Source organism: Anomaloglossus baeobatrachus, chromosome 8 (genome assembly GCF_048569485.1).
Source record: "Anomaloglossus baeobatrachus isolate aAnoBae1 chromosome 8, aAnoBae1.hap1, whole genome shotgun sequence".
NCBI classification, from domain to species: Eukaryota; Metazoa; Chordata; class Amphibia; order Anura; family Aromobatidae; genus Anomaloglossus; species Anomaloglossus baeobatrachus.
This window is the reverse complement of record NC_134360.1, coordinates 148,702,235-148,722,245: the sequence shown is the minus strand read 5'-3', so window position 1 is coordinate 148,722,245 and position 20,011 is coordinate 148,702,235. Positions and strand designations below refer to the sequence as shown.

At 41.2% G+C, this 20,011-nt stretch overlaps 1 protein-coding gene across 4 annotated transcripts in view; it reads left to right on the top strand.

The window, feature by feature from the left end:
* The window catches only part of KCNT2 (potassium sodium-activated channel subfamily T member 2), a 1,626,062-nt gene that overhangs the window by 532,821 nt on the left and 1,073,230 nt on the right, over positions 1–20,011 (top strand). For all 4 annotated transcript variants that reach the window (XM_075322033.1, XM_075322031.1, XM_075322032.1 and 1 more), the window contains exon 3: positions 5,614–5,716. In XM_075322033.1, coding sequence (XP_075178148.1) covers positions 5,614–5,716 — 103 coding nt within the window. The remainder of the gene's footprint in view (positions 1–5,613; positions 5,717–20,011) is intronic.

Sequence of the window (20,011 nt, the reverse complement as noted above, 5' to 3'; positions counted from 1 at the left end):
GTATGCCGGTTTCCTCCCATGCTCCAAAGACATACAGATAGAGAATTTAGATTGTGAGCCCCAATGGGGATAGTGTTCCCAATGTATGTAAAGCGCTATAGAATTAATAGCGCTATATAAGTGAATAAATTATTATTATTACTGCAATGCCCTGCTCATGAGGTAAGGAACATAGTTGATCAGGAGAGCTATACTACATTTCCAAATGGAGGTATTTGATTTTATAGTTGCCCTGCTGAACGACTACCAAACATGAGAGTCTATTATACGCCACAATAAAACACATCTAAATAGCGAGCTCTGTTGTTTAGTATTCATTCAGCTGGATAACTGAACTTAAAGGGGTATTCCATCTCCAAGATCCTATCCCCAATATATAGTAGGTGGAATAGCAGTAATATCAGCAAATACCAATATTTGGAAATGTAGAATAATTCTCCTGATTAGGCATGCCCTTAACTCATGAGCAGGGCATTGCAGCTTTGGTAGCAACAGTTACAACATGGACTCTGCTGCTGTGGACCCGGGAGAGTGGGTGCAGATTCATTGCACCCACACTCCTCACATGGAGGGTCTGCACTCCTAGAAAATGAGGGATACGTTCCCAGAGCGTGTCCCCCCCTTATTCTAGACGGTCCAGAGTCATCGTGGGACCTCCTTATTTTTTTTTTCTTACAATAAATTGGTGAAAGAGGGAATGTTTTGGGGAGTGTTTTTTCAAATACATTTTTTTTGTCTATTTTTTTTGTTAGTACTGACAGCTTGTGATGTCGGGTGTCTGACAGATGCAATGACATCACAAACTGCTGGGCTTGATGTCAGGTGACCTTACAGCTAGTGCCAACCCCATTTATTACCCCGTTTGCCACTGCACTAGGGCACGGGATGAGCTTGGGGGAAGCGCCAGGATTGGCGCATCTAGTGGATGCACCACTTCTGGGGCGCCTGCGGCCTGCTATTTTTAGGCTGTGAAGGGCCAATATCTATCCAATTTGGGGGGATCCAATTTGGGGGGGACCCTACTTTTTTTTTAATTATTATTATTTATAAAATAATTATAAAAAAGAGCCTGGGGTGATCTCCACATTGGATTCCCAACCACGGTAAAACTGCCAGCTGTGGTTTTCAGACTACAGCCGTCTGCTTTACCCTAGCTGGCTATCAAAAATGGGGGGACCCCACGTCATTTTTTTTAAACTATTTTTTTAAATAAAAAAAATGAATGGGCAGATGGGCGTGGCATCCCGTAGCTGTCTGCTTTATCTGCGCTGAGAATAAAAAATACGCTACGTCATTTTTTTAATGATTTATTTTTACATTTCTGTCATGTCAGGTAATCAAAATACAGGGAAGCCCTTTTTTTAGTTATTTAATTAAATAATTAATAAAAATATATATGGGCTCTTGCTGCATTTTTTGTATTGCTAGCTATGGGTAATCCAAGCAGCTACTGGCTGCCAACCCCCACTGCTTGGTTTTACCTTCACTGGCAATGGAAAATACAGGGAAGCATTTTTTACTTTTTTTGCCAAAAAACTAAAAAAAAAAAATGACGTGAGCTTCGCCATATTTTTGTATGCTAGCCAAGTACAGCAGGCAGGTATGGGCTGCCCCCAACCCTCAGCTGCCTATTTGTACCCGGCTGAGAATTTAAAATATAGGGAAGCCCTTTTTTTAATAATTTCATGAATTTCACGAAATAATTAAAAAACAAATGACATGAGCTTCGCCCCATTTTTGTGTCCAGCCAGGTACAATTAGGCAGCTGGGGATTGGAATCCGCAGCACAGGTTAGCCCGAGGTTTCTGGGCGCCTCTGCTGCGAATTGCAGTCCGCAGCCGCCCCAGAAAATGGCGCTTTCATAGAAGCACCATCATCTGGTGCTGTATCCAACTCTTCAACAGCCCTGGTGACGGTGGCTTGCTGGGTAATAAGGGTTAATACTGGCTTTGTATTACTAGCTAGTATTAAGCCAGAGATTCTTAATGTCAGGCAAGTTTGACCCGGCCATTAAGAATCTCCAATAAAGGGTTAAAATAGACACCACACACAGTTAAAATACTTTAATAGAAATATATACACAGACACATTAGAGACTCCATGTGTATTACTCCCTCTCACCCCTCCACGATCCATGGTCTTCTGTCTTTTTTCCCCTTCAACACATCAGCTCCATCAACAGCGGTGGATGTGAGAAAGGATGCTGCTTCCCGTGCAGCTTGAGTGATCAGAGGCTCCGTGCTGAATAGCGGTGACGTCAACACTGACAGGCGCGTTGCTATGGCAACAGTTATCTCCATTATGGGCCAGCTGTGTCGGTCACTAACGGAACGGGGAAGCAGAACGGGGAGACAACCGTGTGCCAGAGCATCTCGCCAGTACACGGAGATACACAAACGATCACCGCGTACTGGGAGATGCACTGACAGGACCTAGGACAGGACATGACGTCTAGCCATGTAACCAGTCTGTAGCCAATGAGATAACAGACACGTGACTGGTCACATGCTATTTTGACGACGTAGGTCCCATAGGTCCTGTCAGTGCTGCTGGTTACCGGGAGGACGCAGCGATTATCGGGAAGAATAGCGGCAGGAGACAGAGTGCAGGACGCATCCCGGCAACCGGTAAGTGTCATGGCAATGTTTATTAACTGTATGTGTACATTTATAATGTGATTTTATGTGTTTGTGATTGCCTCCCATTGTTTCCTATGGGTTCGAGTGGTTCGCCGAACCGAACTCGAACGAGACCTCGGTTCGGCGAACCAAGCTCGAGCCGAACCGCGACCAGTTCGCTCATCTCTAGTGATGACCTCATCACAGTGCTGTGTGATGATGTGCCGCCTCCCTTCTCTACTCTCTTCCGGCCACATGGCTAATTTGCATGCGATGTCCTAGAAGGGATTCACCTGCAATTTAGCCGTGTGTGCAGTTGCAGAAACGACACGGCTGGGACCCTCTGCTGCGCCTGTGACTGGGGCCTGGTGAAGAGAAGGGGCCCGTCCTGCCTTGGGCTTAACAAACCCAAGTAATTACCCCGGGCCTGACCGGGCCACCTCTCTTCACCGGGCCCGGTACACCAGGCACAGTAGTAATGCCCTGATGGTGGCCCTGGTACTTGCTAAAAAATAGGTTTTAAATAAACTCTGTTTATCTAATCTGGCATTGCTCTTGCCGGCCTTGATAAGGAGGCATGTTGGAGTGAGATGCTGATGATTCATTAACAAAGTTGTCCATTCTAAATCTGCAAGTCTGTAGTCACTCTATCGGTCACTCTATGTGACTGCAGACTTGTGAATCCTCATATTGCACACAGCATTTTCCAATATAAGACCCGGAATGAAAGTCATGTGACCATGAATATGTGACGCCCTGGCCTATCAGGTCGTCACAGGGTATTGTGCAATCTGCCATTATGCATGATATCCACCTCCTCCTTGGTTACGGCTCCCTGACCTTTGGTGTTGCTAGGAACAAGCTAATCAAAACCTTAGGAGCACTCTGCACCACACCCACCAGACACACCAGTGGACAGCCTGAAGGGAATAGGGCTGGCCACTTGGGGGGTTGGTTGAAGGGGAAGTCAGAAGTGTTAGGAGACAATTAGTTGAGTGGTGACTCTCAAGGGGAGAGGTCAGAAGCTTGACTCCTTGTTACTACTAGGTGGCAGACGTTGGTCTGGGCCTGGTAGGAGCTGGACCCTGGTCGCAGGAGATCGTGACAAGGGGCACGGACTGTCAAGGAGGACAGCCAGCAGCCTTGTGCCATCACAGGGCAGGGGCCATGGCACGACGGGGTACATGGACCCTAGGCTAGGAAGTAGCTTCAGGCGTCACAGTAATTCACCCTACGAGGACTGAGCCTTCAAGATCCATTCTCCACTTGCTTCAAAATCGGGGTACTAGCGCAACGAGGGGATAAGACTTTCCCACTGCATAGTTAGGAAAATCCCAAGCGTGAACCCTGAGAGCAAGCTCACTCCGTTAGCTATACGGGTGGGCAGAACCCGTTTTAGATTCCAGCTGAAAGGGACCATCTACAGAAAGAGGTGCCAAGGTCAAGGTCACAAGCTAACAAGCAACACCAACGGGCACGGGATCCAGGCGTGCTCCCTCCCTGCTGCAGTGACATCAAGAACTTTGGTTTACCACGGTTGTCAGCGTCAGCGTTATTGGACTGAGTGAGTACGCAATTAACCCTTACCGGCCAGACGGCACCTTCCTGAAACCATCACCGAGTCCCGGGGCATTCCCCCTACCCATGGAGGCGTTAAACACCTGGCTGCCCACACCATCGCCACCAGGTACTCCCAGCCGCAGCGGTGGTACTTTACCCTTACCACACACCACGGGTGGCATCACGAACTGTCCATACCATGCCCTGTACATAACCCCCCTTTTATTCGAATGGCTGAATAACCCCCGGGTCCGGAGACCCCTTGAGCCATCGCGGATTCGGATCCGAGCAGCCCGGCTGCTGACGCGGGAGCGGCACAAATATACGGCCAGAATCTGACACTTGCATTGCATGAGGCCATGCCATGTAGTCGGAATGTGGTGGGGAGTTTTCATATTGCATATGTGCAGTCCCGTGACTGCTGTTCCCATCTCTGCAATTGTGAGAATTCTCACATACCACAGTGTGTGCTATGTAAGGATTCACATAGAGTGACACATAGGGTGACACATACAGTGACATATAGAGTGGCTGCAGACTTGTGGATTTAGACCGAACAGCCTCTTAAAGAGGTATACATTCCTCCTAAAAAATCAAGAGCATCTTAAAAGTGGCATGCATCTCCATGCACCTCACCATAAATGTTACTCCAGTCAGTGACTGAAAAAAGATTTGTGGTGTAAGGTATGCCTCCACTCATCATGGAGTAGAGAACAGGCATCACCACACCCTTTGACACCCACATTCCCCTCTAACTTTGCCCATTTTTAGGGAGATGACTGAAACTGGTGTGAAAATAACCAAAAGTCTCAAAAAGGTTGGGCAAATCTATGTTGCGCCCAAAAAATGGAGAAATTTTACACCAGATTTCTGGTGTAATCATTCTAATGAATAGAGGCCTAAGTGTTTGTTTTCACTGTTGACTTGACTACAATTATTAGAATTAACTCCTTAATGTGGATGGACTAAACAATATATCCAAATTGCAATATTTTAATGCTCCCAAACATAATGGTAGATCTAATGGATGGCACAGATACAGGACTCCTGCATGTCGCATCAACATAGCAGATGCTGGATGTCATATAAAGCTGGTATCTTGATGAATTAGCCAGGATTAGAAATTTATTAACTCCTTAGATAATGTGGTCCATGGTAATCGTCGACTCAAAAATGTACTATGCCCATTATTTGCCCCTTTGCACATCTCGGAATTTTTGATGACAGCAAGGTTCCATCTTAACCTGACACATATTTGTACATTCTGGATTTTAGAATTTTGAGGTATAACCTAAATGTTTACTTTTAAAATCTACAATAAAATCTTTAGCAAAACCATGGCAACTATGTAATAAAGAGTTCTCTTTTGATAAAATTCTCAGTCCCAGGGCCAAATAACTGGCTTAAATTATATTTTTTATCTCTTTTCTCTTAGGTCTTCGAATTCGGCTGTTTAATTTTTCCCTCAAACTTCTAAGCTGTATGTTGTACATAGTCCGCGTCCTGTTGGATAACTCAAAGAAAAATAAAGGAACATGGTAAGACAAAAGCATAATATTAAAGACAAAAAATGTTTTAAATATTGGAATCTAAGTATTGAACTCTGTTATTCCATAAAAATGTTAAATTATTTATGGAGTTTAATACTTTTTCACAAAAGATGAGAAAAAAAAGTAGGAAAAGTGCACATAGGGTTATAAAGTATAGGTTAGAGGACGTTAGGTGGAGGAGAGAGGGTACTCTTCTAACCAGGTTCTGCATGTCACAACCCCAATATTTCCCTTAGAGGTTACAGCTGCTGCAGTCATGTATGTGAATAGAAGGAAATCTTCATCTGCATATACAGCTGATGAAATAACTTTTGAACATGTCACCAATATTCTAAGAAAATATATTTCTAAAGGTGCTATTGACCTGAATTTTTCACCAGATATTGATAACAACCAATGTAATCCACAAAGGCAAAAAAAAATTAAACCATAGATGTTCATAAACTAAATTGTGTAATAGTGCAAAAATGTTTTTACCCACTGTACATTGAAGAGTAAAAAGAAATGGAAGCTCCTGATTGGCTGCTTTCACGGTGTAACGCCTGCCTGGAGCCACAGACTCAGACGAGCTGTAAGGAGAGTCTAGAGAAAAGCCGCTCACAAAGCAGGACCCCGAGAACTCCGCAACCCTTTAACTCCTATACAGGGATTTGGAATTACACAGAGCCCCAGAGATCACTACCTGTGGTAGACTGTAGTCCGTAGTGGTCAGACAGGGTTAAAAAACAGGAAATGCTAAACAGGAACAGAATCGGCAGCCAAGGGCGTAGTGAGGAGACGAAGCAGAAGTCAAATCCAGAACTGGCAGCAAGGTACAAAAACGACAGGCAGGAGGGTAGTCAAAAAACAAGCAAAGGTCAGCGCACAGGACTCAAAATACAAACAGCACATGAACCAGGAGTACAGAACTATCTCTGGCAGTGGTCACATGACAGGAGGGGGAATAAGAAGGGTGGGGTGTCTTCCCATTGGCTGCAGGTGAATGATGGCAACTTCAGCTGGAAGACACATGCCACCTACAGTCAGCTAGTGGTACTGAAGGTTCTAGGGAAACCCAGCCTAGTGGATGAGCGGAGCATGTGCTCAGCAGAGCCACGGGCACCGACTCCTCTCCCATCACCAGCACTATCCATGGTGGGAACACGGCGTTGCCTGGCGATCGGAGCAGAAGTCGCAGGCGTGGACTCTGGTGGGGACATGATACACAGTACCGCTGTGCGCAGCAATTTGCATTTGGAATGCTTGTGCATTTGAAAATGCTCTGCTATGTGTCTTGTGCACTCGCTTACAGGTTATCTCTAAGCACTAGGGTCCACGCTGATTTGGGGAGGGGCCTTCACGGATGTGCATCGTTCCTAGTGATTGCTCTGTTTCTTTACTGGGTCTGCTCTGTCTGAACTTCGCAAGTCGCACTGCCTGTTTGCTCAGGGTGCTCTTGGTTCCTGTCTGGTATAAGTGTTCTGATCTTGTCTTCTGAACTCGGATCTCTTTCTGACCATGTCTCTGTCTGCTCCCTGAACCTTATACATTACCTCCTGGCTTATGATCCTGGCTTGACTGACTACCCTTCTATTCATACTGCCTGTAGTGTCTAGCATCACTACTGTATTGCTGCTGGAAAATTAGTCTTTACATACAGCTGTAGGTAGTCTATTTTGGAAGAAATAACTTGCACCAACTTGAAATGCTTCATAAAGCTACTTTTGTATACTACCACAGCATTGAACAACCACTTTTCCAACATCAGAGTGGTCAGTCAGAAACATCACTCACTGAAATGGGTTTTATCAATGTCTTCTGCAGGAGTACACAATACTTTTGATGCCCTATTTCCCGTTTGCCACTGGACAGTGTGCTTTTGTTTGACACTTCAGACCAGCAGCTTTTTCACACAAATGGGCCAATATGTAAGCACAGTGATTGATTCTGCAAACCAAAGCAGTTTTTCCTTTGCAGCATCTAGGGAGTACAAATACACTGAAACTTGCTGGACCCAGTAATCCAAAAAGGTGTAGAGCAGAGCCAGCAAATTATGGCAAAGAGCTTATACAACGGATAAAATAAGTTTTGAATACATCAACAGTTTTCTAAGTAAATATATATGATATTCTCACCAGATGTCAATAACAACCTATCCCATCTATAAAAGCAAAGAAATCAAACCAGAGATGTCCATAAATTAAATTATCTGTAATAGTAAAATGTAACATAGGTAAAAAGTATTGAACTCCTGCAGAGAAAGAGGTTCAAAAAGATATGTAAAGTCATGACACCAACTGAAATCTACCAGTAATTAGAAAGCAATCCTGCTATTTATTGAAAAAGACCTATCAAAAACTGTCTAATTACCAAGGTGCACAACAAGAAATCTCTTATGAAGGGTAAAACCAGTGAGCTATCTCAAACACTTTGCAATCCTATTGTTGCAAAACATAGGGATCACATTGTTTACAGAATTTATATATTACTGAAGAATCCAATGAGCACTGTTCTGGCCATAATCCAGAAGAGGAAAGAACATCATTTCACCATAAACTAGACATGACCAGATGCTCTCCACAAGATTTGAGAGCAGGATGTGAAAAGAATAAGAAGAGTTAAGGCCGCTTTACACGCTGCAATATCACTATCGATATCGCTAGCGTGCGTACCCGCCCCCGTCGGTTGTGCGTCACAGGCAAATCACTGCCCGTGGCACACAGCCACACAACATCGCTCGAATCGTCACACATACTTACCTTCCTAGCAATGTCGTTATTGCCGGTGAACCGCCTCCTTTCTAAGAGGGCGGTTCGTTCAGCGTCACAGCGACGTCACTAAGCGGGCGCCCAATAGAAGCGGAGGGGCGGAGATGAGCGGGACGAAAATCCCGCCCACCTCCTTTCTTCCTCATTGCGGGCGGCCGCAGGTAAGGTGAGGTTCCTCGTTCCTGCAGTGTCACACATAGCGATGTGTGCTGCCGCAGGAACGACGAACAACATTGTACCTGCAGCAGCAATGATATTTGGGAATGGAGGAGCGTGTCAACGAACAACGATAAGGTGAATATTTTTGCTTGTCAGCGGTTGCTCGTATGTTTCACTCGCAACGACATTGCTAACGAGGCCAGATGTGCGCCACGAATTCCGTGACCCCAACAACATCACTTTAGCTGCGTGTAAAGCGCCCTTTAGTCACCATTAGAAAGCTACAGAAAGACATGGAATCAGGAGGTATAATTCTTTCAAAGAAAATAATAAGTAATTCACTCAATCTCAATCCCCTGTATGCACGCTCTCTATGCAAGACTCCATTGCTAAACAAAAAGCATGTTCAAACTTGAATTCATTAGAAAATTATGAAAGGAACTACACCGTGTGCAGAATTATTGGGCAAGTTGTATTTTAGAGGATATTTTTATTATTATTGATCAACAACTATGTTCTCAATCAACCCAAAAGACTCATAAAAATCAAAGCTTAATATTTTTGGAAGTTGGAGTGGTTTTTTTTAGATTTGGCTATCTTAGGAGGATATCTGTTTTTGCAGGTAACTATTACTGTGCAGAATTATTAGGCAACTTAATTAAAACCAAATATATTCCCATCTCACTTGTTTATTTTCACCAGGTAAACCAATATACAGTAACTGCACAAAATTTAGAAATAAACATTTCTGACATGCAAACCCCCCAAAAAAAATTAGTGACCAATATAACCACCGTTCTTTATGATGACACTCAACAGCCTACCATCCATAGATTCTGTCAGTTGCTTGATCTGTTTACGATCAACATTGCATGCAGAAGCCACAACAGCCTCCCAGACACTGTTCCCAGAGGTGTACTTTTTTCCCTCCCTGTAGATCTCACATTTTATGAGGGACCACAGGTTCTCTATGGGGTTCAGATCAGGTGAACAAGGGGGCCATGTCATTATTTTTTCATCTTTTAGATCTTTACTGGCCAGCCACGCTGTGGAGTAGTTGGATGCATCTGATGGAGCATTGTCCTGCATGAAAATCATGTTTTTCTTGAATGATACCGACTTCTTCCTGTACCACTGCTTGAAGAAGGTTGTCTTCCAGAAACTGGCAGTAGGTCTGGGAGTTGAGCTTCACTCCATCCTCAACCCAAAAAGGTCCCACAAGTTCATCTTTGATGATACCAGCCCATACCAGTACCCCACCTCCACCTTGCTGGCGTCTGAGTCGGAGTGAAGCTCTCTGCCCTTTACTGTTCCAGTCTCTGACCCATCCATCTGGCCCATCTAGAGTCACTCTCATTTCATCAGTCCATAAAACCTTTGAAAAATCAGTCTTAAGATATTTCTTGGCCCAGTCTTGACATTTTATCTTATGTTTCTTGTTCAAAGGTGGTCATTTTTCAACCTACTTTACCTTGGCCATGTCCCTGAGTATGCCACACCTTGTGCTTTTTGATACTCCAGTAACGTTGCAGCTCTGAAATATGGCCAAACTGGTGGCAAATGGCATCTTAGCAGCTTCACGTTTGATTTTCCTCAATTCATGGGCACTTATTTTAGGCCTTTTTTGCCCAACACGCTTCTTGCGACCCTGTTGGCTATTTGCCATGAAATGCTTGATTGTTTGGTGATCATGCTTCAAAAGTTTGACAATTTCAAGACTGCTGAATCCCTCTGCAAGACATCTCACAATTTTGGACTTTTCAGAGCCCGTCAAATCTCTCTTTTGACCCATTTTGCCAAAGGAAAAGAAGTTGCCTAATAAATAAGCACACCTCATATAGGGTGTTGAAGTCATTACACCACACCCCTCCTCATTACAGAGATGCACATCACCTGATTTACTTAATTGGTAATTGGCTCTTAAACCTTTACAGCTTGGAGTAGGATAACATGTATAAAAGTATCATGTGATCAAAATACTCATTTGCCTAATAATACTGCACACGGTATAAAGCACAAAATTCTTAGAATGAGCTCATGAGTAGAGATGAGCGAACCGGTCGCGGTTCGGCTCGAGGTCGGCTCGCCGAACGGGGGTCCCGTTCGAGTTCGGTTCGTCGAACGTTCGACGAACCGAACTCGAGCCAATAGGCTATAATGGGAGGCAATCACAAACACATAAAAATGCATGATAAATGTACACAAACAGTTAATAAACATTGCCATAACACTTACCGGTCCTGCGATCCCTTCTGCACTCTGTCTCCTGCCGTTATTCCATCCGATGATCGCTGAATCCTCCCGTGACCGGCACTGCCAGCAGAGATGCAGGACCTGTCGTGACGTCAAAATAGCCATGTGACCAGTCACGTGGCTATTATCTCATTGGCTACAGACTGGTCACATGACTATGACGCGTCATGTAGGACCTGCGAGTGCATCTCTCCGGTACACGGTGCACATATGTGTATCGCCGTGCACCGGCGACATGCTCTAGCACACGGTCGACTCCCCGTTCCGTTAGGGACCGGCTGACACAGCCGGTCATTAACGGAGATCACCGTTGCCATAGCAACGCAGTTAGCGGTGACGTCACCGCTAACCGCAGCTCCGAGAGCACCGTTGCTATGGTAACGCGTCTGTCAGCGTTACCGCTGTTACCGCTGACAGCCAGCACTGATCACTCATGGAGTGAAGGCTGCACGCTGCTTCCCGATTGTAGTGAGGATTGTACTGAGGATGAGGTTCCCCAGCCCCAAGTGATGGGCTGGTGAACCTCATCCTCACTACAATCGTCACTACTACTACACTAGTGAGGATTGTACTGAGGATGAGGTTCCCCAGCCCCAAGTGATGGGCTGGTGAACCTCATCCTCGCTACAATCGTCACTACTACTACACTAGAAAGAAAGAAGACAGAAGAGCAGGATCGTGGAGGGCTGACAGGGGGTAATAAAGATGGAGTCTCTAATGTGTCTGTGTATTTATTTCTATTAAAGTATTTTTTCTCTGTGTGGTGTCTTTTTTTTAACCCTTTATTGGAGATTCTTAATGGCCGGGTCAAACGTGCCTGACATTAAGAATCTCTGGCTTAATACTGGCTAGTAAAACAAAGCCAGTATTAACTCATGTTTACCCAACAAGCCACCCGGCTCCAGGGCTGTTGGAAGAGTTGGATACAGCGCCAGATGATGGCGCTTCTATGAGAGCGCCATTTTCTGGGACGGCTGCGGACTGAAATCCGCAGCAGAGGCGCCCAGAAACCTCGGGCTAACCTGTGCTGCGGATTCCAATCCCCAGCTGCCTAGTTGTACCCGGCTGGACACAAAAATGGGGCGAAGCCCACGTCATTTGTTTTTTAATTATTTCATAAAATAAGTGAAATAATTAAAAAAAATGGGCTTCCCTATATTTTTGGCTCCCAGCCGGGTACAAATAGGCAACTGGGGGTTGGAGGCAGCCCGTGGCTGCCTGCTGTACCTGGCTAGCATACAAAAATATGGCGAAGCCCACGTCATTTTTTTGGTGGGCAAAAAACTTCTGCATACAGTCCTGGATGGAGTATGCTGAGCCTTGTAGTTCTGCAGCTGCTGTCTGCTCTTCTCCATACAGACAGACAGCAGCTGCAGAACTACAAGGCTCAGCATACTCCATCCAGGACTGTATGCAGAAGTTTTTTGCCCCCTGAAAAAATTATGTGGGCTTCGCCATATTTTTGTATGCTAGCCAGGTACAGCAGGCAGGTACGGCTGCCCCCAACCCCCAGTTGCCTATTTGTACCCGGCTGGGAACCAAAAATAAAGGGAAGCCCTTTTGTTTATTATTTCATGAATTTCATGAAATAATTAGAAAACAAATGACGTAGGCTTCGCCCCATATTTGTGTCCAGCCAGGTACAACTAGGCAGCTGGGGATTGGAATCCGCAGCACAGGTTGACCTGAGCTTTCTGGGCCCCACTGCTGCGAATTGCCGTCTGCAGCCGCCTCAGAAAATGGCACTTTCATAGAAGCGCCATCTTCTGGCGCTGTATCCAACTCTTCCAGCACCTGCCTGCTGTACCTGGCTAGCATACAAAAATATGGCGAAGCTCACGTCCTTTTTTTGTAGTTTTTTGGCAAAAAAAATAAAAAATGCTTCCCTGGATTTTCCATTGCCAGTGAAGGTAACACCAAGCAGTGGGGGTTAGCAGCCAGTAGCTGCTTGGATTACCCTTAGCTAGCAATACAAAAAATGCAGCGGGAGCCCATATATATTTTTTTTAATTATTTATTTAAATAACTAAAAATAAAATGGGCTTCCCTGTATTTTGATTGCTGGACATCACAGTGCTGTAAAAATAAATCTTTAAAAAAATGACGTAGCGCTCCGCGGTATTTTTGATTCTCAGCCGATAAATCAGACAGCTATGGGTTGCCACCCCCATCTGCCTGCCGTTACCTTGGTTGGCAATCAAAATACAGGGAAGCCCATTAATTTTTTCTATTTAAAAAATAGTTAAAAAAAAAAAATGACGTTGGGCCCCCCCATTTTTGATAGCCAGCTAGGGTAAAGCAGACGGCTGTAGCCTGAAAACCACAGCTGGCAGCTTTACCGTGGTTGGGGATCCAATATGGAGGTCCCCTCAGGCTCTTTTTTATAATTATTTTATAAATATTAATAATTACACAATAAAAGTAGGGTCCCCCCCAAATTGGATCACCAGCCAAGGTAAAGCGGACAGCTGTGGTCTGGTATTCTCAGGGTGGGAAGGTCCATAGTTATTGGGCCTTAACAGCCGAAAAATAGCAGGCCGCAGGCACCCCAGACGTGGCGCATCCACTATATGCGCCAATCCTGGCGCTTCACCCCAGCTCATCCCGTGCCCTGGTGCAGTGGCAAACGGGGTAATAAATCGGGTTGATACTAGCTGTAAAGTCACCTGAGATCAAGCCCAGCAGTTTGTGATGTCATGGCGTCTATTAGATACCCAACATCATAAACTGTCAGTACTAACAAAAAAAAAAAAAATCGACAAAAGAAATTTATTTGAAAAAACAGTCCCCAAAACATTTCCTCTTTCACCAATTTATTGTAAGAAAAAAAATAAAGGTGTCCCACGACGACTCTGGACCGTCTAGAATATCGGGGGGGGAGACACTCAGGGAACGTATCCCCTATTTTCTAGGAGTGCGGACCCTTCATGTGAGGAGTGTGGGTGCAATGAATCTGCACTCACTCTCCCCGGGTCCACAGCAGCAGAGTCCATGTCGTAATGGTTGCTACCAAAGCTGCAATGCCCTGCTCATGAGGTAAGGGCATGCCTAATCAGGAGAACTACTGTAGAGGAAGCTGTGCTCACTGGTATATAGGTGCTCAGAGGTAATAATAGATAAAATTAGTGAGTAACCTCGGCACTCTAAATCTCCCAGACTAAGTCAGTAAGTCACAACGGATAGTAATGCAAAATCACTCTTTATTGGTCCGTATTAAGAAAAAAATTTTTTCATAAGCATATATGTTTTTGTCCAAAACAAGTTACAAATGACGTTTCGGCCTGAGCCTTCGTCAGATTGGACTTATCTGCTTGTAATCATGAAAAATGACAATAATCAGTATCACATAAGAGTGAAAGAACAATAACATAAACTCGAACAATGTAGAGGTACAATTGGGATGCAGCAAAAAAATTGCAACACAGCAAGAAATGAAACACATGATACAAATGTCATAATACAGTACAAGGACAATATAGTAATGACAAATATGGGGTCAAAGTAGGCTTAGACAGCTCTGGTACGAAAGAGATGTCAATCATAAAGTAACATGTGCAGTAGGTGTAGAGCTACACTATGCATGGCAGAGCTAATGGGTAGACCGACCATAGAAAAAGAACGGAGAAAAAGTGGAGAAAAAATGGAGAAAAAATGGAGAAAAAGTGGAGAAAAAATGGAGAAAAAAATGGAGAAAAAGTGGAGAAAAAGTGGAGAAAAAGTGGATAAAAAGTGGAGAAAAAGTGGAGAAAAAAATGGAGAAAAAGTGAATAAAAAGTGGAGAAAAAGTGGAGAAAAAGTGGAGAAAAAGTGGAGTAAAAATGAAGAAAAAGTGGAGAAAAAGTGGAGAAAAAGTGGAGTAAAAATGGAGAAAAAGTGGAGAAAAAGTGGAGAAAAAGTGGAGAAAAAGTGGAGAAAAAAGTGGAGAAAAAGTGGAGAAAAAGTGGAGAAAAAATGGAGAAAAAGTGGAGAAAAAGAGGAGAAAAAGTGGAGAAAAAGTGGAGAAAAAAGTGGAGAAAAAGTGGAGAAAAAAATGGAGAAAAAGTGGAGAAAAAGTGGAGTAAAAATGGAGAAAAAGTGGAGAAAAAGAGGAGAAAAAGTGGAGAAAAAATGGAGAAAAAGTGGAGAAAAAGTGGAGAAAAAGTGGAGAAATAAATGGAGAAAAAGTGGAGAAAAAGTGGAGAAAAAAATGTAGAAAAAGTGGAGAAAAAGTGGAGTAAAAATGGAGAAAAAGTGGAGAAAAAGTGGAGAAAAAGTGGAAAAAAAGTGGAGAAAAAAGTGGAGAATAAGTGGAGAAAAAGTGGAGAATAAGTGGAGAAAAAGTGGAGAAAAAGTGGAGAAAAAGTGGAGAAAAAGTGGAGAAAAAAGTGGAGAAAAAGTGGAGAAAAAGTGAAGTAAAAATGTAGAAAAAAAGGAGAAAAAGTGGAGAAAAAATGGAGAAAAAGTGGAGAAAAAGTGGAGAAAAAAATGTAGAAAAAGTGGAGAAAAAGTGGAGAAAAAGTGGAGAAAAAAATGTAGAAAAAGTGGAGAAAAAGTGGAGAAAAAGTGGAGAAAAAATGGAGAAAAAGTGGAGAAAAAGTGGAGAAAAAATGGATAAAAAGTGGAGAAAAAATGTAGAAAAAGTGGAGAAAAAGTGGAGTAAAAATGGAGAAAAAGTGGAGAAAAAGTGGAGAAAAAGTGGAAAAAAAGTGGAGAAAAAAGTGGAGAATAAGTGGAGAAAAAGTGGAGAATAAGTGGAGAAAAAGTGGAGAAAAAGTGGAGAAAAAGTGGAGAAAAAGTGGAGAAAAAGTGGAGAAAAAAATGGAGAAAAAGTGGAGAAAAAGTGAAGTAAAAATGTAGAAAAAAAGGAGAAAAAGTGGAGAAAAAATGGAGAAAAAGTGGAGAAAAAGTGGAGAAAAAAATGTAGAAAAAGTGGAGAAAAAGTGGAGAAAAAGTGGAGAAAAAAATGTAGAAAAAGTGGAGAAAAAGTGGAGAAAAAGTGGAGAAAAAATGGAGAAAAAGTGGAGAAAAAGTGGAGAAAAAATGGATAAAAAGTGGAGAAAAAGTGAAGAAAAAGTGGAGAAAAAATGTAGAAAAAATGTAGAAAAAAATGGAGAAAAAAATGTAGAAAAAGTGGAGAAAAAATGTAGAAAAAAATGTAGAAAAAGTGGAGAAAAAGTGGAGAAAAAGTGGAGAAAAAAATGGAGAAAAACTGGAGAAAAAATGGAGAAAAAAGTGGAGAAAAAGTGGAGAAAAAAATGGAGAAAAAGTGGAGAAAAAGTGAAGTAAAAATGTAGAAAAAAAGGAGAAAAAGTGGAGAAAAAATGGAGAAAAAGTGGAGAAAAAGTGGAGAAAAAGTGGAGAAAAAAATGTAGAAAAAGTGGAGAAAAAGTGGAGAAAAAGTGGAGAAAAAATGGAGAAAAAGTGGAGAAAAAGTGGAGAAAAAATGGATAAAAAGTGGAGAAAAAGTGAAGAAAAAGTGGAGAAAAAATGTAGAAAAAATGTAGAAAAAAATGTAGAAAAAAATGTAGAAAAAGTGGAGAAAAAATGTAGAAAAAAATGTAGAAAAAATGGAGAAAAAGTGGAGAAAAAGTGGAGAAAAAAATGGAGAAAAAGTGGAGAAAAAATGGAGAAAAAGTGGAGAAAAAGTGGAGAAAAAGTGGAGAAAAAAATGGAGAAAAAGTGGAGAAAAAGTGGAGAAAAAGTGGAGAAAAAGTGGAGAAAAAGTGGAGAAAAAAATGGAGAAAAAGTGGAGAAAAAGTGGAGAAAAAATGGAGAAAAAGTGGAGAAAAAGTGGAGAAAAAGTGGAGAAAAAGTGGAGAAAAAATGGAGAAAAAGTGGAGAAAAAGTGGAGAAAAAGTGGAGAAAAAGTGGAGAAAAAAATGGAGAAAAAGTGGAGAAAAAGTGGAGAAAAAGTGGAGAAAAAAATGGAGATAAAGTGGAGAAAAAGTGGAGAAAAAGTGGAGAAAAAATGGAGAATAAGTGGAGAAAAAGTGGAGAAAAAATGGAGAAAAAGTGGAGAAAAAGTGGAGTAAAAATGGAGAAAAAGTGGAGAAAAAATGGAGAAAAAAATGTAGAAAAAGTGGAGAAAAAGTGGAGAAAAAGTGGAGAAAAAGTGGAGAAAAAAATGGAGAAAAAGTGGAGAAAAAGTGGAGAAAAAGTGGAGAAAAAATGGAGAAAAAGTGGAGAAAAAGTGGAGAAAAAGTGGAGAAAAAGTGGAGAAAAAAATGGAGAAAAAGTGGAGAAAAAGTGGAGAAAAAGTGGAGAAAAAATGGAGAAAAAGTGGAGAAAAAGTGGAGAAAAAGTGGAGAAAAAGTGGAGAAAAAATGGAGAAAAAGTGGAGAAAAAGTGGAGAAAAAGTGGAGAAATAGTGGAGAAAAAATGGAGAAAAAGTGGAGAAAAAATGGAGAATAAGTGGAGAAAAAGTGGAGAAAAAATGGAGAAAAAGTGGAGAAAAAGTGGAGTAAAAATGGAGAAAAAGTGGAGAAAAAATGGAGAAAAAAATGTAGAAAAAGTGGAGAAAAAGTGGAGAAAAAGTGGAGAAAAAGTGGAGAAAAAAATGGAGAAAAAGTGGAGAAAAAGTGGAGAAAAAGTGGAGAAAAAATGGAGAAAAAGTGGAGAAAAAGTGGAGAAAAAGTGGAGAAAAAGTGGAGAAAAAAATGGAGAAAAAGTGGAGAAAAAGTGGAGAAAAAGTGGAGAAAAAATGGAGAAAAAGTGGAGAAAAAGTGGAGAAAAAGTGGAGAAAAAGTGGAGAAAAAAATGGAGAAAAAGTGGAAAAAAAGTGGAGAAAAAGTGGAGAAATAGTGGAGAAAAAATGGAGAAAAAGTGGAGAAAAAGTGGAGAAAAAATGGAGAAAAAGTGGAGAAAAAGTGGAGTAAAAATGGAGAAAAAGTGGAGAAAAAATGGAGAAAAAAATGTAGAAAAAGTTGAGAAAAAGTGGAGAAAAAAATGGAGAAAAAGTGGAGAAAAAGTGGAGAAAAAAATGGAGAAAAAGTGGAGAAAAAGTGGAGTAAAAATGGAGAAAAAGTGGAGAAAAAATGGAGAAAAAATGTAGAAAAAGTGGAGAAAAAGTGGAGAAAAAAATGGAGAAAAAGTGGAGAAAAAGTGGAGAAAAAGTGGAGAAAAAGTGGAGAAAAAAATGGAGAAAAAGTGGAGAAAAAGTGGAGAAAAAGTGGAGAAAAAGTGGAGTAAAAATGGAGAAAAAGTGGAGAAAAAATGGAGAAAAAAAATGTAGAAAAAGTGGAGAAAAAGTGGAGAAAAAGTGGAGAAAAAAAGGAGCAAAAGTGGAGAAAAACTGGAGAAAAAGTGGAGAAAAAGTGGAGAAAAAATGGAGAAAAAGTGGAGAAAAAGTGGAGAAAAAATGGATAAAAAGTGGAGAAAAAGTGAAGAAAAAGTGGAGAAAAAATGTAGAAAAAATGTAGAAAAAAATGGAGAAAAAAATGTAGAAAAAGTGGAGAAAAAATGTAGAAAAAAATGTAGAAAAAATGGAGAAAAAGTGGAGAAAAAGTGGAGAAAAAATGGAGAAAAAGTGGAGAAAAAATGGAGAAAAAGTGGAGAAAAAGTGGAGAAAAAGTGGAGAAAAAAATGGAGAAAAAGTGGAGAAAAAATGGAGAAAAAGTGGAGAAAAAGTGGAGAAAAAGTGGAGAAAAAGTGGAGAAAAAGTGGAGAAAAAAATGGAGAAAAAGTGGAGAAAAAGTGGAGAAAAAGTGGAGAAAAAGTGGAGAAAAAGTGGAGAAAAAGTGGAGAAAAAATGGAGAAAAAGTGGAGAAAAAGTGGAGAAAAAAATGGAGAAAAAGTGGAGAAAAAGTGGAGAAAAAGTGGAGAAAAAAATGGAGAAAAAGTGGAGAAAAAGTGGAGAAAAAGTGGAGAAAAAATGTAGAAAAAGTGGAGAAAAAAATGGAGAAAAAGTGGAGAAAAAGTGGAGAAAAAGTGGAGAAAAAAATGGAGAAAAAGTGGAGAAAAAGTGGAGAAAAAGTGGAGAAAAAATGTAGAAAAAGTGGAGAAAAAAATGGAGAAAAAGTGGAGAAAAAGTGGAGAAAAAGTGGAGAAAAAAATGGAGAAAAAGTGGAGAAAAAGTGGAGAAAAAGTGGAGAAAAAATGTAGAAAAAGTGGAGAAAAAGTGGAGAAAAAGTGGAGAAAAAATGGATAAAAAGTGGAGAAAAAGTGAAGAAAAAGTGGAGAAAAAATGTAGAAAAAATGGAGAAAAAAATGTAGAAAAAGTGGAGAAAAAGTGGAGAAAAAAATGGAGAAAAAGTGGAGAAAAAGTGGAGTAAAAATGGAGAAAAAGTGGAGAAAAAATGGAGAAAAAAATGTAGAAAAAGTGGAGAAAAAGTGGAGAAAAAGTGGAGAAAAAGTGGAGAAAAAGTGGAGAAAAAAATGGAGAAAAAGTGGAGAAAAAGTGGAGAAAAAGTGGAGAAAAAATGGAGAAAAAGTGGAGAAAAAGTGGAGAAAAAGTGGAGAAAAAAGTGGAGAAAAAGTGGAGAAAAAGTGGAGAAAAAATGGAGAAAAAGTGGAGAAAAAGTGGAGAAAAAATGGAGAAAAAGTGGAGAAAAAGTGGAGAAAAAGTGGAGAAAAAGTGGAGAAAAAAATGGAGAAAAAGTGGAGAAAAAGTGGAGAAAAAGTGGAGAAATAGTGGAGAAAAAATGGAGAAAAAGTGGAGAAAAAGTGGAGAAAAAATGGAGAAAAAGTGGAGAAAAAGTGGAGTAAAAATGGAGAAAAAGTGGAGAAAAAATGGAGAAAAAAATGTAGAAAAAGTGGAGAAAAAGTGGAGAAAAAAATGGAGAAAAAGTGGAGAAAAAGTGGAGAAAAAGTGGAGAAAAAGTGGAGAAAAAAATGGAGAAAAAGTGGAGAAAAAGTGGAGTAAAAATGGAGAAAAAGTGGAGAAAAAATGGAGAAAAAAATGTAGAAAAAGTGGAGAAAAAGTGGAGAAAAAAATGGAGAAAAAGTGGAGAAAAAGTGGAGAAAAAGTGGAGAAAAAAAATGGAGAAAAAGTGGAGAAAAAGTGGAGAAAAGTGGAGAAAAAGTGGAGTAAAAATGGAGAAAAAGTGGAGAAAAAATGGAGAAAAAAAATGTAGAAAAAGTGGAGAAAAAGTGGAGAAAAAGTGGAGAAAAAAAGGAGCAAAAGTGGAGAAAAACTGGAGAAAAAGTG